The sequence below is a fragment of the Amphiprion ocellaris genome, chromosome 21, assembly GCF_022539595.1.
Source record: "Amphiprion ocellaris isolate individual 3 ecotype Okinawa chromosome 21, ASM2253959v1, whole genome shotgun sequence".
In the NCBI taxonomy this organism is placed as follows: Eukaryota; Metazoa; Chordata; class Actinopteri; family Pomacentridae; genus Amphiprion; species Amphiprion ocellaris.
The window spans coordinates 3,292,583-3,312,604 of NC_072786.1; the positions used below are offsets into that span (position 1 = coordinate 3,292,583).

General features: G+C 37.2%; 2 protein-coding genes across 9 annotated transcripts in view; one reads left to right on the forward strand and one right to left on the reverse strand.

Moving 5' to 3' along the window:
* nup37 (nucleoporin 37) overlaps nucleotides 1-6,137 on the reverse strand; it is a 19,785-nt gene extending 13,648 nt beyond the window's left edge. The window contains exons 1-3 of one of the 4 annotated variants that reach the window (XM_023296422.2): nucleotides 6,015-6,137; nucleotides 2,891-3,088; nucleotides 2,686-2,807 (exon numbers count right to left, since the gene is read on the reverse strand). In XM_023296422.2, the coding sequence (XP_023152190.1) occupies nucleotides 2,686-2,807; nucleotides 2,891-3,046 (278 nt within the window). In that variant the 5' untranslated portion in view covers nucleotides 3,047-3,088; nucleotides 6,015-6,137. Of the gene's footprint in view, nucleotides 1-2,685; nucleotides 2,808-2,890; nucleotides 3,089-5,514; nucleotides 5,664-5,769; nucleotides 5,994-6,014 lie in introns of those variants that run through there. The other 3 variants (XM_023296421.3, XM_055006660.1, XM_023296423.3) reach the window with 3 other exon arrangements.
* The window catches only part of parpbp (PARP1 binding protein), a 24,776-nt gene continuing 10,871 nt past the window's right edge, over nucleotides 6,118-20,022 (forward strand). For 2 of the 5 annotated variants that reach the window (XM_055006655.1, XM_055006657.1), the window contains exons 1-7: nucleotides 6,118-6,249; nucleotides 6,634-6,789; nucleotides 8,125-8,355; nucleotides 8,451-8,549; nucleotides 10,174-10,344; nucleotides 10,456-10,610; nucleotides 17,697-17,880. In XM_055006655.1, coding sequence (XP_054862630.1) covers nucleotides 6,640-6,789; nucleotides 8,125-8,355; nucleotides 8,451-8,549; nucleotides 10,174-10,344; nucleotides 10,456-10,610; nucleotides 17,697-17,880 — 990 coding nt within the window. In that variant the 5' untranslated portion in view covers nucleotides 6,118-6,249; nucleotides 6,634-6,639. The remainder of the gene's footprint in view (nucleotides 6,250-6,633; nucleotides 6,790-8,124; nucleotides 8,356-8,450; nucleotides 8,550-10,173; nucleotides 10,345-10,455; nucleotides 10,611-17,696; nucleotides 17,881-20,022) is intronic. The other 3 variants (XM_055006656.1, XM_055006659.1, XM_055006658.1) reach the window with 3 other exon arrangements.

The window sequence follows — 20,022 nt, forward strand, 5'->3', positions numbered from 1 at the left end:
CAGGTTATTATAAGCTGCTGTGGTGGCAGCGGTGCCGCTCGAGCCTCCTCTGGGCCCCCGTTTGAAACGAGCCCGTGAGAACGCTGTACTTTTCCTGGAAGGCGCAGCTACGTGCAGACCGAAGGGAGGGATGGAACCTGAGTGGGTAGTCATCAGCGCAATAACATGTGCGCACGTCACAGGGCTGGCTCGAGGGTCCTGTGGAGTAAACCACAGAAGGCCAGGAATTATCGCTGCCTTTCCTTTTCAATTACAGAAAGCCTAAACACCTCCAGGGGGACCGCAGAGCATTCCCGCTCCAATTAAGCGGAAACTCTTGCTTTCTAACAATCTACAGTTGAGCTACTTCCCTCCTGTCCAAAGCCACCTGAAACAACTTGGCTCACACTCGGGCAGCTGCAGTGTGACAGTGAGAAGCAGTGATGCCTACTTTCACTGTCAGGCTTTCACTAAAACTGCATCTCGTTCCAGACTGGACTGAATAATGATCCCGTTGTGTTAAAAGACACAGATAGCAGGTTTCTGATGTGGTAGTGAAGCGTGGCTTGATACCTTCTAATCCTGTAGTCTGGATGACCTTTTACATAACAAGAGGCACTTAAACTGCAGATGTTCCACCGTAAACACCATCTTTTATTAAAAATAGCCAGTTTTGTGAGGTCATTCCCTAAGCCGATTAATGAATTTCATAAATATGCCAGCAGATCAGTCCAGTGACACAGTTTTCATCATTTCGGATTTGAAACTAAGTAATCAAGATGAGACAGAAGTGAAGACTTTTAGCTTGTAATATTGGATTTAACTGTATTAGCTGGAATTACAGCCATTTTTACAGTCCTAACAAAAACGTTCATAACTATAAGAATTATTTTTCAAGGTCGCACACTGTACAGTTTTTCATTTTTAATCATGTCTCCAGAATATGTCTTTTAAATGTCTTCATATCTTAACATCTTTTATTTTCCACCTCTAAGTACAGCATATGGTATATATTTACATGTATTTATGTTGTTTTATTCTGTTTTTGTTGCAGTTTTCACTCTGTTTGTAATATGTATCAAGAGCCACACTAAAGAAGTCAAGTTTACTACGACTCATGATTCATTTTGCAAGCACGAGTTTAACTAGTTGGACAGCTGCAGCTTTTACGTTGCAGTGAAGACAGCACACATGGAGATGGCTTTCCTTTTATTCGAAGCACTGCCATCAAAAGAGTCTGTCTTATACTTGAGAGCCATATTGAGGGGCAAAAATTTAGCAAATGTAGCGCAATTCAAGGTGGCGTACAACCGCAGAATGTAAACAAAGCCGTCAGCTAGTTCCACGTAACCAGTTCTGATGTAACGATGAAACGCCGTTGGTCGACGACAACTTAAACCGAGGACCCCATGTATAAAATAAATATAAAGCACAATATAAATCAGACAATGATGAGACCCACTACAGAGAGGAGATCCATCACCTTATTCAGTGGTGCTCACACAACAACCTCGTTCGAAACACCAGCAAGACCAAGGAGGTCATGGTGGAGGACAAGAGGTCCAGGAGGACAGAGAACAATCCTTTCCTCATTCAAGGGGAAGCAGTGGAGCGTGTCGACAACATCAAGTTCCTGGACGTCCACATTACATCTGACCTGACCTGGTCCCTGAACACAGCTCACCTGGTGAAGAAGGCTCAACAAAAGGCGCTTTTCCACTCGACCCTACTCGGCTCGACTCTACTCAACTCGGTTTTGTCGCTTTGTGTTTCCTTTTTGCCTCGTTTGTGTTTTTTGTCTGGTTTTTTTGTCGTTTTGTTTCTTGCTTTTGTCATTTTATGATGTTTGTGTCATTTGTGTAACTTTTTGTCTTGTTTGTATCGTTTGTCCATTTTTTCGTTCACTTTATATTTTTTTGTCAAATTTTTTGTACCTTCTTTGTTTTGTTTTGTCTCGTTTATCTAGTTTTTTTTTGTCATTTTGTTGCTCACTTTTGCCATTTTGCATCTCATTTTTGCAATATTTTGTCTTGTTTTTGTTTTTCTTCTCACTTGTGTTTTTTTGTCTATTTTTTTCTCGCTTTTGGCATTTTTTGTCTCGTGTCATCTGTGTAACTTTTTGTCTTGTTTGTGTCGTTTGTGCATTTTTTCATTCGCTTTATATCTTTTTTGTCTAATTTTTTTGTCCCTTTTTTGTTTTGTTTCGCGTTGTTTATCTAATTTTTTTATCATTTTGTTTCTCGCTTTTGTCTTTTTGTGTCTCATTTTTGTAATACTTTGTCTTGTTTTTTTTGTTTTTTGTCTTTTTGTCAAGACGTAAAATATATCATTCAGTTCCAGATAGCTGTGACCAAATGTTTTGTTCATTTGTAGATAAACTGTGATCTGGAAGTTGTAATGTGGAAATGATAAACTTAGGCATAATATTGTTGAAATTGAACTTATTTTTCTTAAAAAATTTCAGGTTGTTCATAATGTTTTATAAACAGATTATTCCTTAAATGTGAACATTTTCAGATATTTTTTTTTGCACTAAAACAAAGGAAACATTAGGAGTTGTGGTTATTTATAGGTTTTTATGCTGTGGTTTTGCTGGTGGGGCCCACCTGGAGATCAAATTGGGATGAATGTGGCCCCTGAACAAAAAATTAGTTTGACATCCCTGATATATACGGTAATGATGGCAAAAGAAAAGAGCAACAGTACCTGATAGTGGGTATCCTGTCCAGCCGAGACTCAGGGCTCCAGGCGAGAGCGTCGACACGCAATTCATGATGGAAAGCTCGAAGAACGTTAAACTCAACTCCCTCGATCTCCACATCCTCCTCCTGTGGGAGCAAGTTCACGTTCAGACAATAATAAACACACTGTGCTGTCAATGAGCTAGACTGTGTGATGCTGCATCTCTAACCTGGAAGAGGCAGGTGCCCACTACCACATACTGGTTTCCACCATAGGCCAGGAGAGAAGCTGGGGTACCAGAGGTAAAAGGGCTGAACTCCACCACATGAACATAGTCCTCACATGCCACCGTGTAGCTGGGACTGCGGCTGGAGTCTTCCTGCATGTTGTGTGTTGTGGTTAAGCTGGCTTCAGTTCAGGCCTTCCACTGTAATACATCAATAATAAAGAACAGATAGTATTAACCCTCCTGTTGCCTTCATTTACTGGCACCAAAAAATATTGTTTCCTTGTCTGAAAAAATCCAAAAATTCAGCAAAAAAATCCCCAAATTTCTGAAAATTTGCAAAATCTTCAGGAAGAAAATTCCAATAGTTCCTTAGAAGTTTCCCTTAAAAGTTTTATTTTAAAAAAAATACCCCAAATTTGACAAGAAAATTCTTGCAAATTTTTCAAAAAATGAGAAATATTCTTACCAAAAAAATCCTAAAAATATCTAGTGATTACATATATCAGTAAAACTTCTAATATTTTATTTAAGAACATTCACAAAAAAATCTACCAAAATCCAGAAACATTTTTTTTTAAGATTTCTTTTTCTCCACGAAAAAAATGACACAAAAGACACAAAGACACAAAACATTTCTTCACAGGTATCCGGAACTGAACGATATAGTGTTTTACTGCATGATCAAAATGACAAAAGTCAGACAAAAAAAAAAAAAAAAAACACAAAAAACAAAAACAAGGCAAAATATTACATAAATGAGACACAAAATGACAAAAGCGAGAAACAAAATGACGAAAAATGAGACAAACAACACGAAACAAAAGAGACAAAAAATTAGACAAAAAACATACAAAGTGATAAAAAACAAAAATGAGACAAGAAAATACACAAATGACACAAACGAAACAAAAATGTATAAAAAAAGAAACAAAGCAACAAAAAAATAGACAAACGACACAAGTGAGACAAAAATGAAACACAAACAACAAAAACAAGAAAAAAATGACAAAAACATGTAGAAAATGAGAAGTCAGACAAAAACAACATTCTTTTTTAACATGTCTTTTTTCTACCAAAAAATGTTCAAAAATTTCCCAAAAATGTTGAAAATGTGGACATCAGAAGTTTCACAGTGAAAATATATTTTTTCTCCACATTTTCAAACTGTAAAATGGGTCAATTTGACCCACAGGACAACAGGAGGGTTAAAATCAAATGTTTGGAGTGCTGCTCAGAATGTTTAAAAAGAAACATCAGCTAATATATATATGTATATATATATATATATATATATATATATATATATATATATATATATATATATATATATATATATATATATATATATATATATATAAGGTAAGATGATACTTTGCCATTTCATTTAGCTCATTATTTAGCTAGATTTGCCTAAACAACCATTTATGTGTGGTTATTTTACTCATAAACAGTGTCTGTAATTTAGGTTGCAGTTGATCAATATCATAAAAAAATGCACGTCCTCCTGAGACCCGGCCCATTCATTTATGTCCTCTGCACTGGACATTTGTTTTGGTCTATATCTCTTGACTCATTTGAGCTACCCCACTAAATCCTGACGTGTTCAACAGAGGACATCCTGGCCTTTCCAATGATATCTCAAGTGACTGATTGGGAAAATTGGAACTTTGGCGAAGCAGCAAAACTCATTAAGATATCATTGTTTTACTTATGATAATCATATAGTTTCTTGTTTCTGAACATGTCAGGAATGAAAAATTAGGGTCAGAGTTCTATTAAACTTTTGGTCAGGAAAAATAATAACCCCTTTATGAATGTAAGCTGTAATGGACATGAGAACAATTTCATATATTTTCTATGTAAAGTAATTCATGTAATAAATAAATAAATAGTTGTTTATAACCATGTTTCATTCAGTCTCTTAACACTTACAGTCTTACACTATTTTTACTTAATTTAGTTTCTTAAAGTTTCATTACAAAATGGATCAGCATGTTTACTTCTCAGCCTATTTTGATTTCGAAGTGTTGCTGTTTTTTATGGTAAAATCGTTCCATTGCCTACTACAGTGGACAAGCTGTAAAATCATTTTTTTTTTTAATAAAGAAAGATGCTTTTTCCCCTCGGTTCTCAGGAGAATATGGTCCTTCTCTTATAGCCTGAGCAGGACCTCAAATACTGCGTACAGAAATAAAAATTTAGGAAGTTATGGTGATGATGATTTCACCCTGCAATCACAAAGTAAAATAAACAATATGAAGCCAAATTAAATCTATTCATGTGTTTAAAAACAATTACCATCTATAATAAATTAAATGATTCTTTGACGTCAAACGAGCACCATTAGACAACAGACACTAAAATCAGACTCTGAAGCAAAGCATGCACAAGACTGTAGAACCCTAAAACCAAACTTCATTCAAATATCTGCTTGTTTTACACATATCGTGGGCACAAATGTATGCACAGTGAGTGAGGCACAGTGAGGGGTTTTCTTACCACACTATATTGATCACCCTTCGATTCGGCTAGCACACACACAAAGAACTAAAGAGGCAAACTTAGATACTGACCAAAATAACAGGGATTATGACAGTCTAGTAAAACACAAATGCTGAATTTACCATACGGTTCTGTGGTGGGATTTTCTCACGAATCACATGAGAATCTCTCATTTATCCGGGTTATTTCGGTACAAAATGAGCTAGCTGTGCTATGTGCAATATCTTAAATGAGCTACCGGTAAGTTTACAGCTAAATTATTCATAAAAACGACACATAACGGTAAAATGTCACCTGGCAACCAGCTAAAACGTGCATGAGAGTCCTGCTAGCTAGCGATTAGCCAGAGAAAAACGTTTGGCTCGCCCTTTTTTCACCGTTTAACGCTCCTTGTGACACCGCATCATCTGTATCTTTCTGCCGAGAGTGTACTCCGATTCAGAATATTGTAGTAATTGATGTTTTTTACCACTTTATTTTCAGTTGAATCAAATGCTGCGCGCCTTGGAGATGTTTATAATCTTTTTCCGGGTACGACACGGAATGCACCACTAAGTGGACTAGTCGGTGAGGCGGCGGGGTTCGACCAACGTAAATGAAAAAAAAATCACGATATACTCACACATAATTGAAATAAATCACTTCAAATAGCTTTAAAAACCAACTCTGTTATTCTGCTATGACACCTTTAAAAATATGTAGCGAAAAAAATACTTTGACTGTCGGATAGTTGCCCCCGCCGTCTGCTACAAGCTGATTGGCCAGGAGGCAGCGACGTCACCGGCAATTTAAAAATTTGAAACAGCAGCTGTTTGTGGTGGAGGACGTGTGCTCAGGAGACTGGAACAAAACTAAAGGTTAGCACTGTTTAATCAAATACATCCAGTTATCTGTATGCATGTAGTGGGAGCTGATAAAAAGGCGCATTAGTGTACTATTTGTGTAGATAAATGTGAAGAAAAATGTACTTATTTGAGTAGATGTTTGCCACTGTGGCCTACAATCCTGATGGTTTTCTTCTCATTAAACTGCATTTGGCTCGTTTGAAGTCTTTATGGTTATAGTTGGAAACCTGTTTGCAAGTAGAAATATGCTCTTGTTGAGTTTCTAAATTAATTTTACATTTTTTTTTTTTTTTTTTTTTTTTTTTTTTTTACATTTTTAAAAAAAAAAAAAATCAGATTCACGTTAAGCCGAGTAGCCAAGTTTTAAAGAGGCTTCAAGTGTTGCTTATGTTTCAGGGAATAATGGAGGCCTTAGGAGACCGTCTCAAACTGATGGTACAGACCTTCAGGAGGGAATGCCACAGGGTTTTACAGTCGGAGAGAACCACCGTCCTTGGAGCTGACGGCATGCTGATGGTGCTGCAGCTCGCCATGGCAGAAGTGAATAAAAAGGTAAATCAGTGCAACCAAAGCACGTCTGTCTGTCTATGACTAGCAAGCTTTTCTAAAAACATGTTTGTGTTGTGAGATTTGCAAGATACAGCATCTATAGTTGATCAAAAAAATATCCAACTTCATGTATTTTATGCTCCCTTTTAGTTTTAGTAGCGGTCTCTATTCAAGTTCCCTTCAAAATACTTAACCCTCCTGTTGCCTTCGTTTACGAGCACCAAAAATATTGTTTCCTTGTCTGAAAAAAATCCCAACATTCAGCAAAAAATTTCCCCAAATTTATAGAAATTTGCAACGCCTTCAGGAAGAAAATTCCAATAATTCCTTAAAAATTTCCCTTAAAAGTTTTATTTAAAAAAAATCCCCCAAATTTGGCAAAAAAAATTGTAAATATTTTCCAAAAATGAGTAAAAATCTTTAAAAAAATCCTAAAAATATCTAAAGTGATTCCATATATATCAGTAAAACTTCTAATATTTTCTTTAAGAACATTCACATAAAAATCAACCAAAATCCAGCGAATTTCGCTGGATTTTGGTTGATTTTTTTTTGTGAATGTTCTTAAGAAACATTTTTAACATTTCTTTTTTCCACCAAAAAATGTTCAGAAATTTCCCAAAAATGTTGAAAATGTGGACATCAGAAGTTTCACTGTGAAGATATTTTTTTTCCCACATTTTCAAACTTTAAAACGGGTCAGTTTTGACCCGCAGGACGACACGAGGGTTAAAGGTGTCACATGAATAAAAACTGCTTAAGAGCACATTTATGTCAATGTAACACAGGGGTGTCAAACATGCGGCCGTGGGCCAAAACTGATCCACCAGAGGGTCCAATTTGGCCCGCAGGACAACTTTTACAACGAGTATTTTACTTTATGATCAAAACAACTTGTCATGGTCTAGAAATTATTTTAAATTTATAGTTTTACTAATTTACAATCTGCAGTTAATGTCTTCTCTGGAATTTTTACACTTTGAGGACCGGATTGGACCCTCTGGAAGGCCACTTTTGGCCCACAAGCCGCATGTTGGACACCCCTGATATAGAGGAAAGAAACACTGAAAACATTCTCGCGCCGAGTGATCCGAAGGCCTAAAAGTGAGCCTGCCTGAGCCCAGTTCACATCATCGTCACGGCGCAGTTCAATTGAACCATCAGGCCGACTGTCATCACATCTATAACGGATGACATTACCGCAGGTTTCCAGCTGAGACCGCTCATGGCTTATTTTTGGACGGCGGCAGAAGGTCTTTTCTGCTTTTGAACTGATTGGTTCCAGGCCGATGGTAATTACGGCCGCTGCTTTCGCTGTTTTCTCTCTTCCTGTGACAGCAGCACGGCGGAGAGTTCAAAGTGGCTCTGAGCGACGTCCTGATGGCCTGGAAGCACTTATTGTTAGACAAACTTCACCTGCCGCCCCCCGGCTCTGCACGCTCGGAGAACTATGATCTCATCCTGGAGGCTTACGAGTCCTTCCTGAAACGCTCCAACGCCGTGGACCTGGTTGATATCTTCTCCATGTACAAACAACTGGGACTGGAGCCCGAGGAGCCCGTGAGCCCGGTGAGCAGGAGCTGGTTGAAATCAGATTGGCTGCAGAGTCCAAGATAAAGCCGATCGATTTATCTCTCTAATATTTTTTCTATTCTTCTGCCAAGACCCAGCTGTTTGAGTTCCTATCAGGCAACATGGAGATCCCAGAGCTGCCCTCAGTGCCATCAACGCCGTCCAGTAGACTGGATCCCTGCAGCTCCCAGGTAGGCCCAGTGTTGCTCTACCGCATTAACCCTCCTGTTGTCCTCATTTACAGGCACCAAAAAATATTGTTTCCTTGTCTTAAAAAATCCAAAAGTTTAACAAAAAAATCCCCCAAATTTCTGAAAATTTGCAGAACCTCCAGGAAGAACATTCCAATAATTCCTTAAAAGTTTCCCTTAAAAGTTTTATTTTAAAAAAATCCCCCAAATTTGGCAAGAAAATTCTTGTAAACATTTTCAAAAAATGAGTAAAAATCTTCCAAAAAAAATCCTAAAAATATCTAAAGTGATTCCATATATATCAGTAAAAATTTTCTTTAAGAACATTCACATAAAAATCAACCAAAATCCAGCGAAATTCACTGGATTTTGGTTGATTTTTTATGTGAATATTCTTAAGAAATATTTTTAACATTTCTTTTTTTCCACCCAAAAAATGTTCAAATATTTCCCAAAAATGTTGAAAATGTGGACATCAGAAGTTTCACCGTGAAAATACATATTGTTTTCTACATTTTCAAACTTTAAAACGGGTCAATTTTGACCTACAGGATGACATGAGGGTTAATAAAAGGTGCAACTTCTATCATAAACTCCCATAAGAAACCCGCTATTTCCACTTTGCCCTCTGCCCTCATATAAAGTTGTTTTAGTAATACGAAATGCTTTTCTCCTGCAGGCAATAATCCATGCTTTTACTTTCCCATTCTTCAGCGTACTTAATTTCTGTCTGGAATCCATCCTGCTCTTATTGACAGGAACTCTATATCATATCACTCAGATTTAAGAGGGCAATGTGAATTCAATTACCAAGCAGATGTTTAAAGCACAACACTACATGAGGCTGGACGAGTGCTTCCATAACAAAGTCTCTTTCCTTTTCTCTTCTGTCATTTGCAAATTTACAAGGTTTTTAGTGTGGCCTTGCTGCTGCATTACCAGTTATGGTGATGTCATTTTTAGTGGGGTTTAATAGAGGCTGCTAGCTGCTGATTTTAATGGTTTTTACTCAAACAGAAATGCTAATATTTGACATTTAGGTGGATTGTTAGGTGAGGGAATCAAAACCACACTCAAGTCTGTGCTTTAAATAGGGTTACCTTAACTTAGCATGAATCCAGAAGTAAATAAATACTTCAAAAATATAAGATTTTTTGCATATAATCTTCAATAACTGTAGTTTTTCTTGTACAGACAATATACAGTCATGGAATAAATGATTAGACCACTCTTGTTTTCTTCAATTATTTTCTTCAAATTTGAATGTGCAGCGCTGCTGATGACATGAAATGTCCTCTTACATACTCTGGGAATACAATGAAGCTTAAAGATGTCAAAGAGGACATAAAGTATTATGGAATCAGCTGCATTTTTTGTCATGTTCATTGTATTCTTCAGGTAACGTACCTTTAGTTGTACCAGGCATTAAAATGAACAAGACGTTGAAGAAAACGAGGGTGGTCTGATCATTTTTTCCATGACTATATGTGATGTTTGTTTGTGAGCTTTAGAAGTGCTGGTAGTTGCCAGCCAAAATGTTTTTCTAAACCAGTGTAACCAAGTGTTCTAAACCAAAATGACAACAGTGTGTGATCATAATGTGCTTTCTGCTTGTTATAAATAGGTGAAAATGGCAGTGAGAAGGGTTTTCTGCTCCTATCTGAGTTTGCTTGTGAACTCCAAGAACGACATGGCCCTGGTGCTAACCCTGGACGTCCCCAGTCGCTCTCTGGGCCGACAGGCGTTTACCGACATCAAGCACGCTGCTCACGACAGCAACACCTCTCTCTTCTTGGTGAGAAACATTCACACTAATCCTGTGCTCAGCGCTGACGCCACACAGCCAAAACTACGACTGAAAAAAATAGACTAATCTTCTCTAGTGGTTTTTTAATTTTTTTTTCAGGCTGTGACATCTTTCGTTAGGGCCATCCAGCTCGGAGGGAAAGGCTACGCTCCATCCGAGTCTGACCCACTGAGGAAACATGTCAAAGGCTTGTCGGACTTTGTCCAGTTTCTAGACAACCTGGAGGAAATACTCGGGGAGATTCCTGACCCAAGGTACACACTGCAGCTTAATCCAGTCTTAACTTGCTCCCCGTCTTACTCTGAGGTCTAACGTGATGCTTCTTTTCCTGTGACAGAATTAAGGTTTGATGTAGGGAGGATAAGATATACCCCATTTAGAACTAAGTAGTAAATTCTTGATGTAAAAGTTTAACCCTCGTGTCGTCCTGTGGGTCAAAATTAACCCGTTTTAAAGTTTGAAAATGTGGAGAAAAATCTATTTTCACAGCAAACCTTCTGATGTCCATATTTTCAACATTTTTGGGAAATCTTTGAACATTTTTTGGTGGAAAAAAGAAATGTTAAAAATGTTTCTTAAGAACATTCACAAAAAAATCAACCAAAATCCAGCGAATTTCAATGGATTTTGTTTGATTTTTTTTGTTTTTTTCTGAATGTTCTTAAAGAAAATATTAGAGGTTTTACTGATATATATGGAATCACTTTAGATATTTTTAGGATTATTTTGGAAGATATTTACTCATTTTTTTTTGAAAATATTCACAAGAATTTTCTTGCCAAATTTTGGGGATTTTTTTAAAAATAAAACTTTTAAGAGAAACTTTTAAGGAATTATTGGAATTTTCTTCCTGAAGGTTTTGCAAATTTTCAGAAATTTGGGGGATTTTTTTGCAGAATTTTTTTCAGACAAAGAAACAATATTTTTTGGTGCCTGTAAATGAGGGTTAATAGAAGATGTAGGAATATAGTCGTGCTTAACCAGAAGACCATTCTTTAGCGCTGACAGAGTGACGTGTAGAATGGTCTGACTGCACCTCCTAATCATTCTGCTGAGGAAAAAAGCTCTGGCTTGTTTGTATTTCTTTAAACCAATCATAATCATCTTGGGCAGGCCCCAGAACAGGGAGCACCACCGGCGTTCACTCAGAATAGTGGCAGAAGAATTGTTTTGGAGCCACATTTTGCACACAGAGGCAACCGCTGTTCATCTTAAAACTGGTAACACATAGATAGCAGAAGGGGAGGATAAAACCGGATAAAATGAGCAGCCAATGGGTCAGATCAGTAAGCATGTAATAGTCACAATTCACATTGTCAATAGCAAGACTAAACTGATCAAAACAACAAAAAAAGACAAAAATTAACAAATACAAGACAAAATATTACAAAAATGACACACAAAAGTGAGAAAGAAAATGAAAAGAGACAAACAACCCGAAACAAAACAAAAGAAGTGACAGAAAATTAGGCAAAAAAGTTACAAAGCGACAAAAAAAATTGACAAACAAGACAAAATGACAAGAGCGTAAAACAAAATGACAAAAACATGATAAAAACGATAAATGTCAGACAAAAAAGACAAAAATAAGACAAAATATGACAAAAGCGAGACACAAAACGATAAAAGTGAGAAACAAAATGACAAAAATGAGACAAAACACTAAACAAAACAAAAAAGTGACAAAAAATTAGACAAAGAAGTTACAAAGCGACAAAAAATGGGCAAACAAGCCAAAAATGACAAAAGCATGCAACAAAATGACAAAAATGAGACAAACACAAGTGAGACTAGAAGGAAACACAACAGGACAAAAGCGGGAAACCAAATGACAAAAACATGAGATAAACGATAAAAGTCAGACAAGAAAAGACAACAAAAACAAGACAAAATATTGTCAAAATGAGTTACAAAATGATAAAAGAACAATCTAGTATTTTACTTTATGATTAAAACAAAAATCAGACAAAAAAAACACAAAAAACAACAAGAACAAGACAAAGTATTACAAAAATAAGACACAAATTGACAAAAGTAAAAAACTAAATGACAAAAAAAATGAGACAAATGACACAAAAAGCAAAAAAGTGACAAAAAGTTATAAAGCAACAAAAAAAATGGACAAACAAGACAAAAATGACAAAAGTGAGAAACAAACTGACAAAATCATGAGATAAACGATAAAAGTCAGACAAAAAAAGACAACAAAACAACAAAAACAAGACAAAATGAGACGCACAAGAACAATGAGCAATCTAGTATTTTACTTTATGATCCAAACAACTTGTCATGGTCTAGAAATTATTTTAAATTTATAGTTTTACTAATTTACAATCTGCAGTCAATGTCTTCTCTGGAGTTTTTACACTTTGAGGGCCGGATTGGACCCTCTGGAGGGCCACTTTTGGCCCACGGGCCGCATGTTTGACACCCCTGCTGTAGACCTAAAGTGTTCTTGTTTGCAGGTTTTTTTATTCTTTGTCAGTTATTTGTGCCCACGCTTTCTAAGAATCCATTAACGTAACACCAACTGGGAGTACTGGCCCATCGCCGAAATGCTACGGAGGCTGACGGATGTGTTTTTAATAGACTTTGACACAGAGGAATAAGATGAATCACACTTTGACCAGCCAGCCAATATTTTATATTGACATAAAAACACCACCTTAACCTTTAACTGTATCCTCAAGGCTTTCTTAATTAGGAAATGAGTCTTTGTGGTCACAGCAGCTTTTTCCATTTGCTACGTTTAATCACATACACATAGCGGATAATCCTACCGGCTACAAACAATTTGCTGACATTCTCCATTTCCAATGATGCATCATGACAAAGTGTTGCTTTAATTCCTCTTGGTTTTGTTGTCTTACATAGAGGATCTGTGTTTTAAGAGAAATCCTCCCGAGCTGATGAGGAGAAACACGGAGATTCCAAGAAAGGCTGAGCATCTGGCAGCGGCCGAAGGCGAATACAGTGAAACTGGTGATTTACGATGGAGTGGAATTTTCTTTGAATCGCTTCACTTCTTCCTGCAATCCCAGTTCAGGTTAAATTCTGCTTCCTTTCCAGTGTTTTCCAATTCACTTCTCGTGAATTCGGTTCAATTCTGGAAGGGAAACCGAGCACCCCTGTGTTGGGTTGGTGGGAAAATTTACAGCAGGGGTGTCAAACTCATCTTAGTTCAGGTTCCACATTCAGTCCAGTCTGATCTCCAGTGACCAGTAAAATCACAGCATCATAACCTACAAAGAATGATAACTTTGTTTTGGTGCAAAAAAGTACGTTCTGAAAATATTCCCATTTAATGAATTATCTTTTTTATTAAACATTATGAACAACCTGAAATTTCTTCAGAAAAGTAAGTTAAATTTCAGCAACATTCAGCCTCAGTTTATCATTTCCACATTACAACTTCCAGATCACAGAGTGTCTACAAAGGAGCACAACATTTAGTCACAGCTATCTGGAACTGAATGATGTAGTATTTTACTTTATGGTCAAAATGACAAAAGTCAGACCAAAAAAACAACAAAACAAGACAAATTATTTCAAAAATGAGATGCAAGATGACCAAAAAATGAGACAAATGACACAAAACAAAACAAAAGAGACAAAATATTAGACAAAAAAATTACAACGCGACAAAATGGACAAACAACAAAAACGAGACAAAAAATTACACAAAATAACAAAAATGAATAAAGCTAAACACAAAATGACAAAAATAAGGCAAAAGAACACAAATGAGACAAAAAGGAAACACGACAAAAGTAACAAACAAAACTACAAAAACGTGATACAAAAAAAATCACACAAAACAACAAAAGCAAAACAAAATATTAAAAAAACAAGATACAAAGCAACAAAAAAATGTACAAATGGCACAAGTGAGACCAAAAAAAGACACAAAATGACAAAAGACAGACAAAAAATGACCAAAAAACAAGGGAAAATATTATGCAAAATGACAAAAGAAAAATCTAGTATTTTACTTTGTGATCAAAACAACTTGTCATGGTCTAGAAATTAGTTTAATTTTATAGTTTTACTAATTTACAATCTGCAGTTAATGTCTTCTCTGGAATTTTTACACTTTGAGGGCCAGATTGGACCCTCTGGAGGGCCGCTTTTGGCCCACGGGCCGCATGTTCTACACTCCTGGTCTACAGCCTGACGGACACCTGTGGTCATAAAATCCACCTGTCCTGCTGCATCTTGTTATTATTTCCTCCAAATCCCCGTAATGACTCCCATCTAAGCTCTTTATGATAACACTGGGATTGCTAAAGCATGTTCATCTTCGCCACATCAAAGCAACAAGTCGCTGGCTTTGAACCATCATCAGATCACTCTCCGTACCATTACAGGTTATTTTGGACGTCGGCGCGTTTGGCACCACAACAGAAGTGGTTATCAGAAATGATTTAGCCGTTCAATCATGGGAGCTTTTGAGGGCGAAGCTGCTGAAGGCGCCCTTTGTAGCGTTCCCAGTAGCGACGTTAGCTTCTCAGCCGAGCCCTAACAACACATTGTGATGTTTGTGCGGTAGTGCGTTCAACTCTTTCTGAAAAAGCTCATTTTATTATTGTTTAGCTAATTATAGGGTGGTTTTTATTAAATTCATACGGTTATTTCATTGACATTTTAGTGGTCCAGTCATTTTTTATTCAAAAATGAGACACAAAATGACAAAAACGAGACACAAAATGACAAAAACGAGACACAAAATAACAAAAACGAGACCAAAAATGACAAAAACAAGACCAAAAATGACAAAAACAAGACACAAAATGACAAAAAAAGAGACAAAATGACAAAAATGAGACAAAACGATAAAACCGAGACACAAATTAACCAAAACAAGACACGAAACGACAAATACGAGACACAAAATGACAAAAACGAGAAACAAAATGACAAAAACGAGACCAAAAACGACAAAAACAAGACACAAAATGATAAAAGCGAGACACAAAATGACAAAAAGAGACACAAAATGACAAAAAAGAGACACAAAATGACAAAAATGAGACAAAACGATAAAACCGAGACACAAATTAACCAAAACAAGACACGAAACGACAAATACGAGACACAAAATGACAAAAACGAGACCAAAAACAAGACACAAAATGATAAAAATGAGACACAAAATGACAAAAAAGAGACACAAAATGACAAAAATGAGACAGAAAATGATGAAACCGAGACACAAATTAACCACAAGACATGAAATGACAAAAACGAGACACAAAATGACAAAAACGAGACACAAAATGACAAAAACGAGACCCAAAACGACAAAAACGAGACACAAAATGATAAAAGCAAGACACAAAATGACAAAAAAGAGACACAAAATGACAAAAATGAGACACAAAATGAAAAAATGAGACAAAACAATAAAACCGAGACACAAATTAACCAAAACAAGACACGAAACGACAAAAACAACACACAAAATGACAAAAGTGAGACCGAAAACGACAAAAACGAGACACAAAACAACAAACCCGAGACACAAAATGAAAAAAAAAAGCAAATAAATAAAATGACCGTTGCAGTTTAACATGTTAGCATGTTAGCATTTGCTCTTCTGAGGGTTGTCGGTTCGTGCGATGAGAGAGCTCCTGTGTGATGAGACGCTCATGAACTGGGTCAGCATATGTCTTTCAACAGCCAGTGCCTTTACGCTCTCAGCGGAGGACTGTATTTCCTCACACAAACGCCTTCTGTGGCGAGTTCAGGGCCCCTTGTTCGGCGAACATCTGTTTTCCCAAATGATTCTGTTACTCGCTCACATCAGAGCCGGGTCAGGGTTCAGACCGCCGCCTCGCCACCTTACCGCCATCTTTTTCTAACACGCTTTAGTGCACTTGACTCCTAGAAACCTCCATAAGTGATGTGTTGCTATGATTTTTGGACTCACGGCGGAGACCGACATGGATGAAAATCCTGGAGTTTCTCGGCTGACGGTCCATGGTGAGCACAGTGACGGTGTCCAGGGTGACTTTAACTGGGATTTGGAACACATTTCTGCTTCAGAACTGTTAGCATTGGCAAAGCTTAGTTACAGTGAAGTAAAGCTCAACAAAAACAAGACAAAATACTACAAAAATGACACAAAAATAAGACAAAATATTCCAAAAATAAAACAAAAATTACAAAAATGACACAAAAATCTGACAAAATATTACAAAAATAAGACAAAATATTACAAAAATAAGACAAGTTACAAAAATGACACAAAAATAAGACAAAATATTACAAAAATGAGACACAAAGTGACAAAAAAATGGCACAGATGACACAAAACAAAACAAAAAGAGACAAAATATTACACAAAAAATTACAAAGCAACAAAAAATTACACAAAATGACAAATGAGACAAAAAAATTACACAAAATGACAAAAATGAATAAAGCAAAACACAAAATGACAAAAGTAAGATGAAAAACACAAGCAAGACAAAAAGGAAACACAAAACGACAAAAATGATAAACAAAAATGTGACGCAAATTATAAGTCAGACAAAAAAAAGACTAAAAAGAACAAAAATAAGGTATAATATTATAAAAATGAGTCACAAAATGACAAAAGTGGGACAAATGTCAAGAAACAAAACAAAAAAGAGAAAAAATATTAGGCAAAAACTTACACAAAACAACAAAAACAAGACAAAAAATCACACAAAACGACAAAAACAAGACAAAAAATTTCATGAAATGACAAAAATGACTAAAGCAAAAACAAAATGACAAAAATAAGACAAAAAACACAAGCGAGACAAAAAGGAAACACAAACGACAAAAACATAACGTAAATTATACTAGTCAGACAAAAAAAAAGACTAAAAACAACAAAAACATGATTTTTGGACACGTGGAGGAGACAAACATGGATGAAAATCCTGGAGTTTCTCGGCTGACGGTCCTTGGTGAGCACAGTGACGGTGTCCAGGGTGACTTTAACTGGGATTTGGAACACATTTCTGCTTCAGAACTGTTAGCATTGGCAAAGCTTAGTTACAGTGAAGTAAAGCTGGACTGGATATTAGCTCAGCAACAATTACTCTGAGCCCTTAAAGTCAGTGTCCAATTAATTGAAAGTGAAGCTGCAGTATATCTTTTGAAGACGTTCAGACTAAGGCCCCGACTTTTCTGGGTTTCCAGCTTTAGGGGAGAGTTATTCCTGTTGGCAAACATTGGCTGAACTCTTGAGCGCTATTAATTCCATCCAGATGAAAACCTGCTCCTAGTCGACTCCTTTCCAGAACAAATGCAGCCTTTTTCTGCATCTACGGCGCGACAGGCTGACTGTCGCTGTGTTTACTCCTCAGTGCATGTGGAGCCAGGCTGGTGGCGGCCATCAGGGCGGCGCTGGTGAAGGGACGCAGCAGCGGAGAGGCGGCGTACGTCGCAGCTGAAGAGGCCACCAAGGAGCTGAAGGAAAGGATTCACCAGCTCCACCAGATACAGACACAGGTTGCACATGGAAGTGGGACCAGGATAAGTCCTGCCAGGGTAATGTCCAGCCTCTGCCAGAGGTGTGCACAGATATTTTGGGGGGCAGGTGCTCAGTGGAAAAAAGAAGGGAACTTTGTGCACTGTGTAGTTGTGTTCTGGAGACACATTTTAATAGGGTATTTAAGTTATCATTGTCAGAGTTTTAATAATAGCCTATCAATGTAAATACAAAATTACTGCAAGTGTTGTAACGTAGAAGTAATTCATAGTTAGTACAAAATAATATATTTTACTAATACAGCCTATTGCCTGATTTAGTTCCATCAAATCACTTTGTGTTGACATAATATATCAGGAACAGCTTTTAAGATATCTCAATAAAATTAGAGGAAAAGGCCCTAAACAGTTAACATGACTCTGATGTTGACTCTGACCTTTGTTCTTCATGATCATGATCTGTCTCCTCATCCTCCTTAGATGTTTATTTAATCCAGGAGAGCAGAGAGCTGCTTCCCTGCTGTAGATCCCTGTCTTTGTCTCTCTAGATCCTTTCCCTTCTAGGCATGCTGTGATTGGTAAATTAGAAGAGATCAACAGTATCCAGACTGATTCCTGACATTAGGCTCCAACAAGGCAGAAAGCTACTTTTTCTTTTTGTCATTTAGCAAATAAGTCACAGCAAGTGTTGCCTCTACCTGATGTAGGCTAATAATAAACCTACACAAACTAAATATTCAGTTCTAGTATACTGATCATATGCTGTACCAATTCACCAAATAACACTGGTTGTGTGGTCATCGTCGTCATGTTATGTTGATTAATTGATTATAATTATGGGTAGTCCAGCTTGTTAAGCAGGGGGCAGTTGACTAATTTAGGTCTGGTTGTTTAGCGCTGCATGAGACAGGCTTCTTCACAACAGAGACAAATCATCAGCTGAGGCTGATGAACACTGGATTCATTTAGTGTTAGCTGGTTGGAGGCTACAGTCAGGGTGGAGATACCTGTGGGCTGAGCAGCTGCTGCCACATGTGTGTTCACGTTACGAGATGGGGCGAGGCACGGCACGGCACAGGTCGTGTGTGTGTGTTTAATGTTTCAATTTTTTTTTTTTAAAAATTCAGATGTGGGCATAAACACTATTGGTGATTTATTTGAGGAAGGAGTATTATTGTCTTATGACCAGCTATCCCAACGATACGGCTTGATGGATAGAAGTAATTTCTGGAAATATTTACAAATACGAAGTTGTATTAGTTCAGTGCCTTATAGTCTTGTTGACAATCAAATATCAAATTATATGAAGCTTCCCCTGAAAAAACGCAGAGCCTCTCATTTTTATAGAGTTGCAACTCTTGCCACCAGGAATGATACTGACAGTCTGAAGGTAAATTGGGAAAAGGATCTGGGGCATACATTTGAATCCGATAACTGGGAAAAAATTATAGCAGAATGTGGTAAATATGTGCGAGAGGCAAGGAGTAAATTTACACATTATAAAGTGTTGCACAGGTATTACTTTACTCCATCAAGATTGTACAGAATGAAGCTGTTGGGAAATGATTTGTGTTGGAAATGTAAAAATGAAAGGGGAACATTTATTCACTGTATTTGGGACTGTGCACTAGTTAGGCCTCTTTGGGAACAGGTTACACAGATTCTAAGTAGCTGGTTAGGTGCAAATGTACCCTCTTGCCCCGAGATTTGTTTATTGGGAGACAGAAGCTGTTTGCCACATGTTTCTAAAAAACAATTTGTTGTTATTTCAATGAGTTTAATCACAACATGTCGAATTATTTTGAGGCATTGGAAAGCCCCCACTGCCCCAAGTGTCCGGGAGTGGGCTGACGCTATGAGTGAAATTGTGTCGTATGAACGTATGCTAAGAAGACTGTCCGATACTTCACAAGTTGAAGACAGGTCACCCTGGGACAGACTTTGGGATCACATAAAAATTGACTGAACTGGACAGTTTCCTGCCTTGGACCGTGTCTTTAGTGCTGATACTTATTTTGGGCCTTGCTTGTTGTTGAAACCATGTACCATGTTTGTGAAAACACAATAAAAATTTGAATTACAAAAAATTCAGACGCGGAGGGCACCTGCTTGACACTGAGGGAAAGGGGCAGGTGCTCTAGCGCCACCTGGTGTCTATCTGTACACGCCGCTGGCCTCTGCTCTCCAGCCAGTTGGCTACAA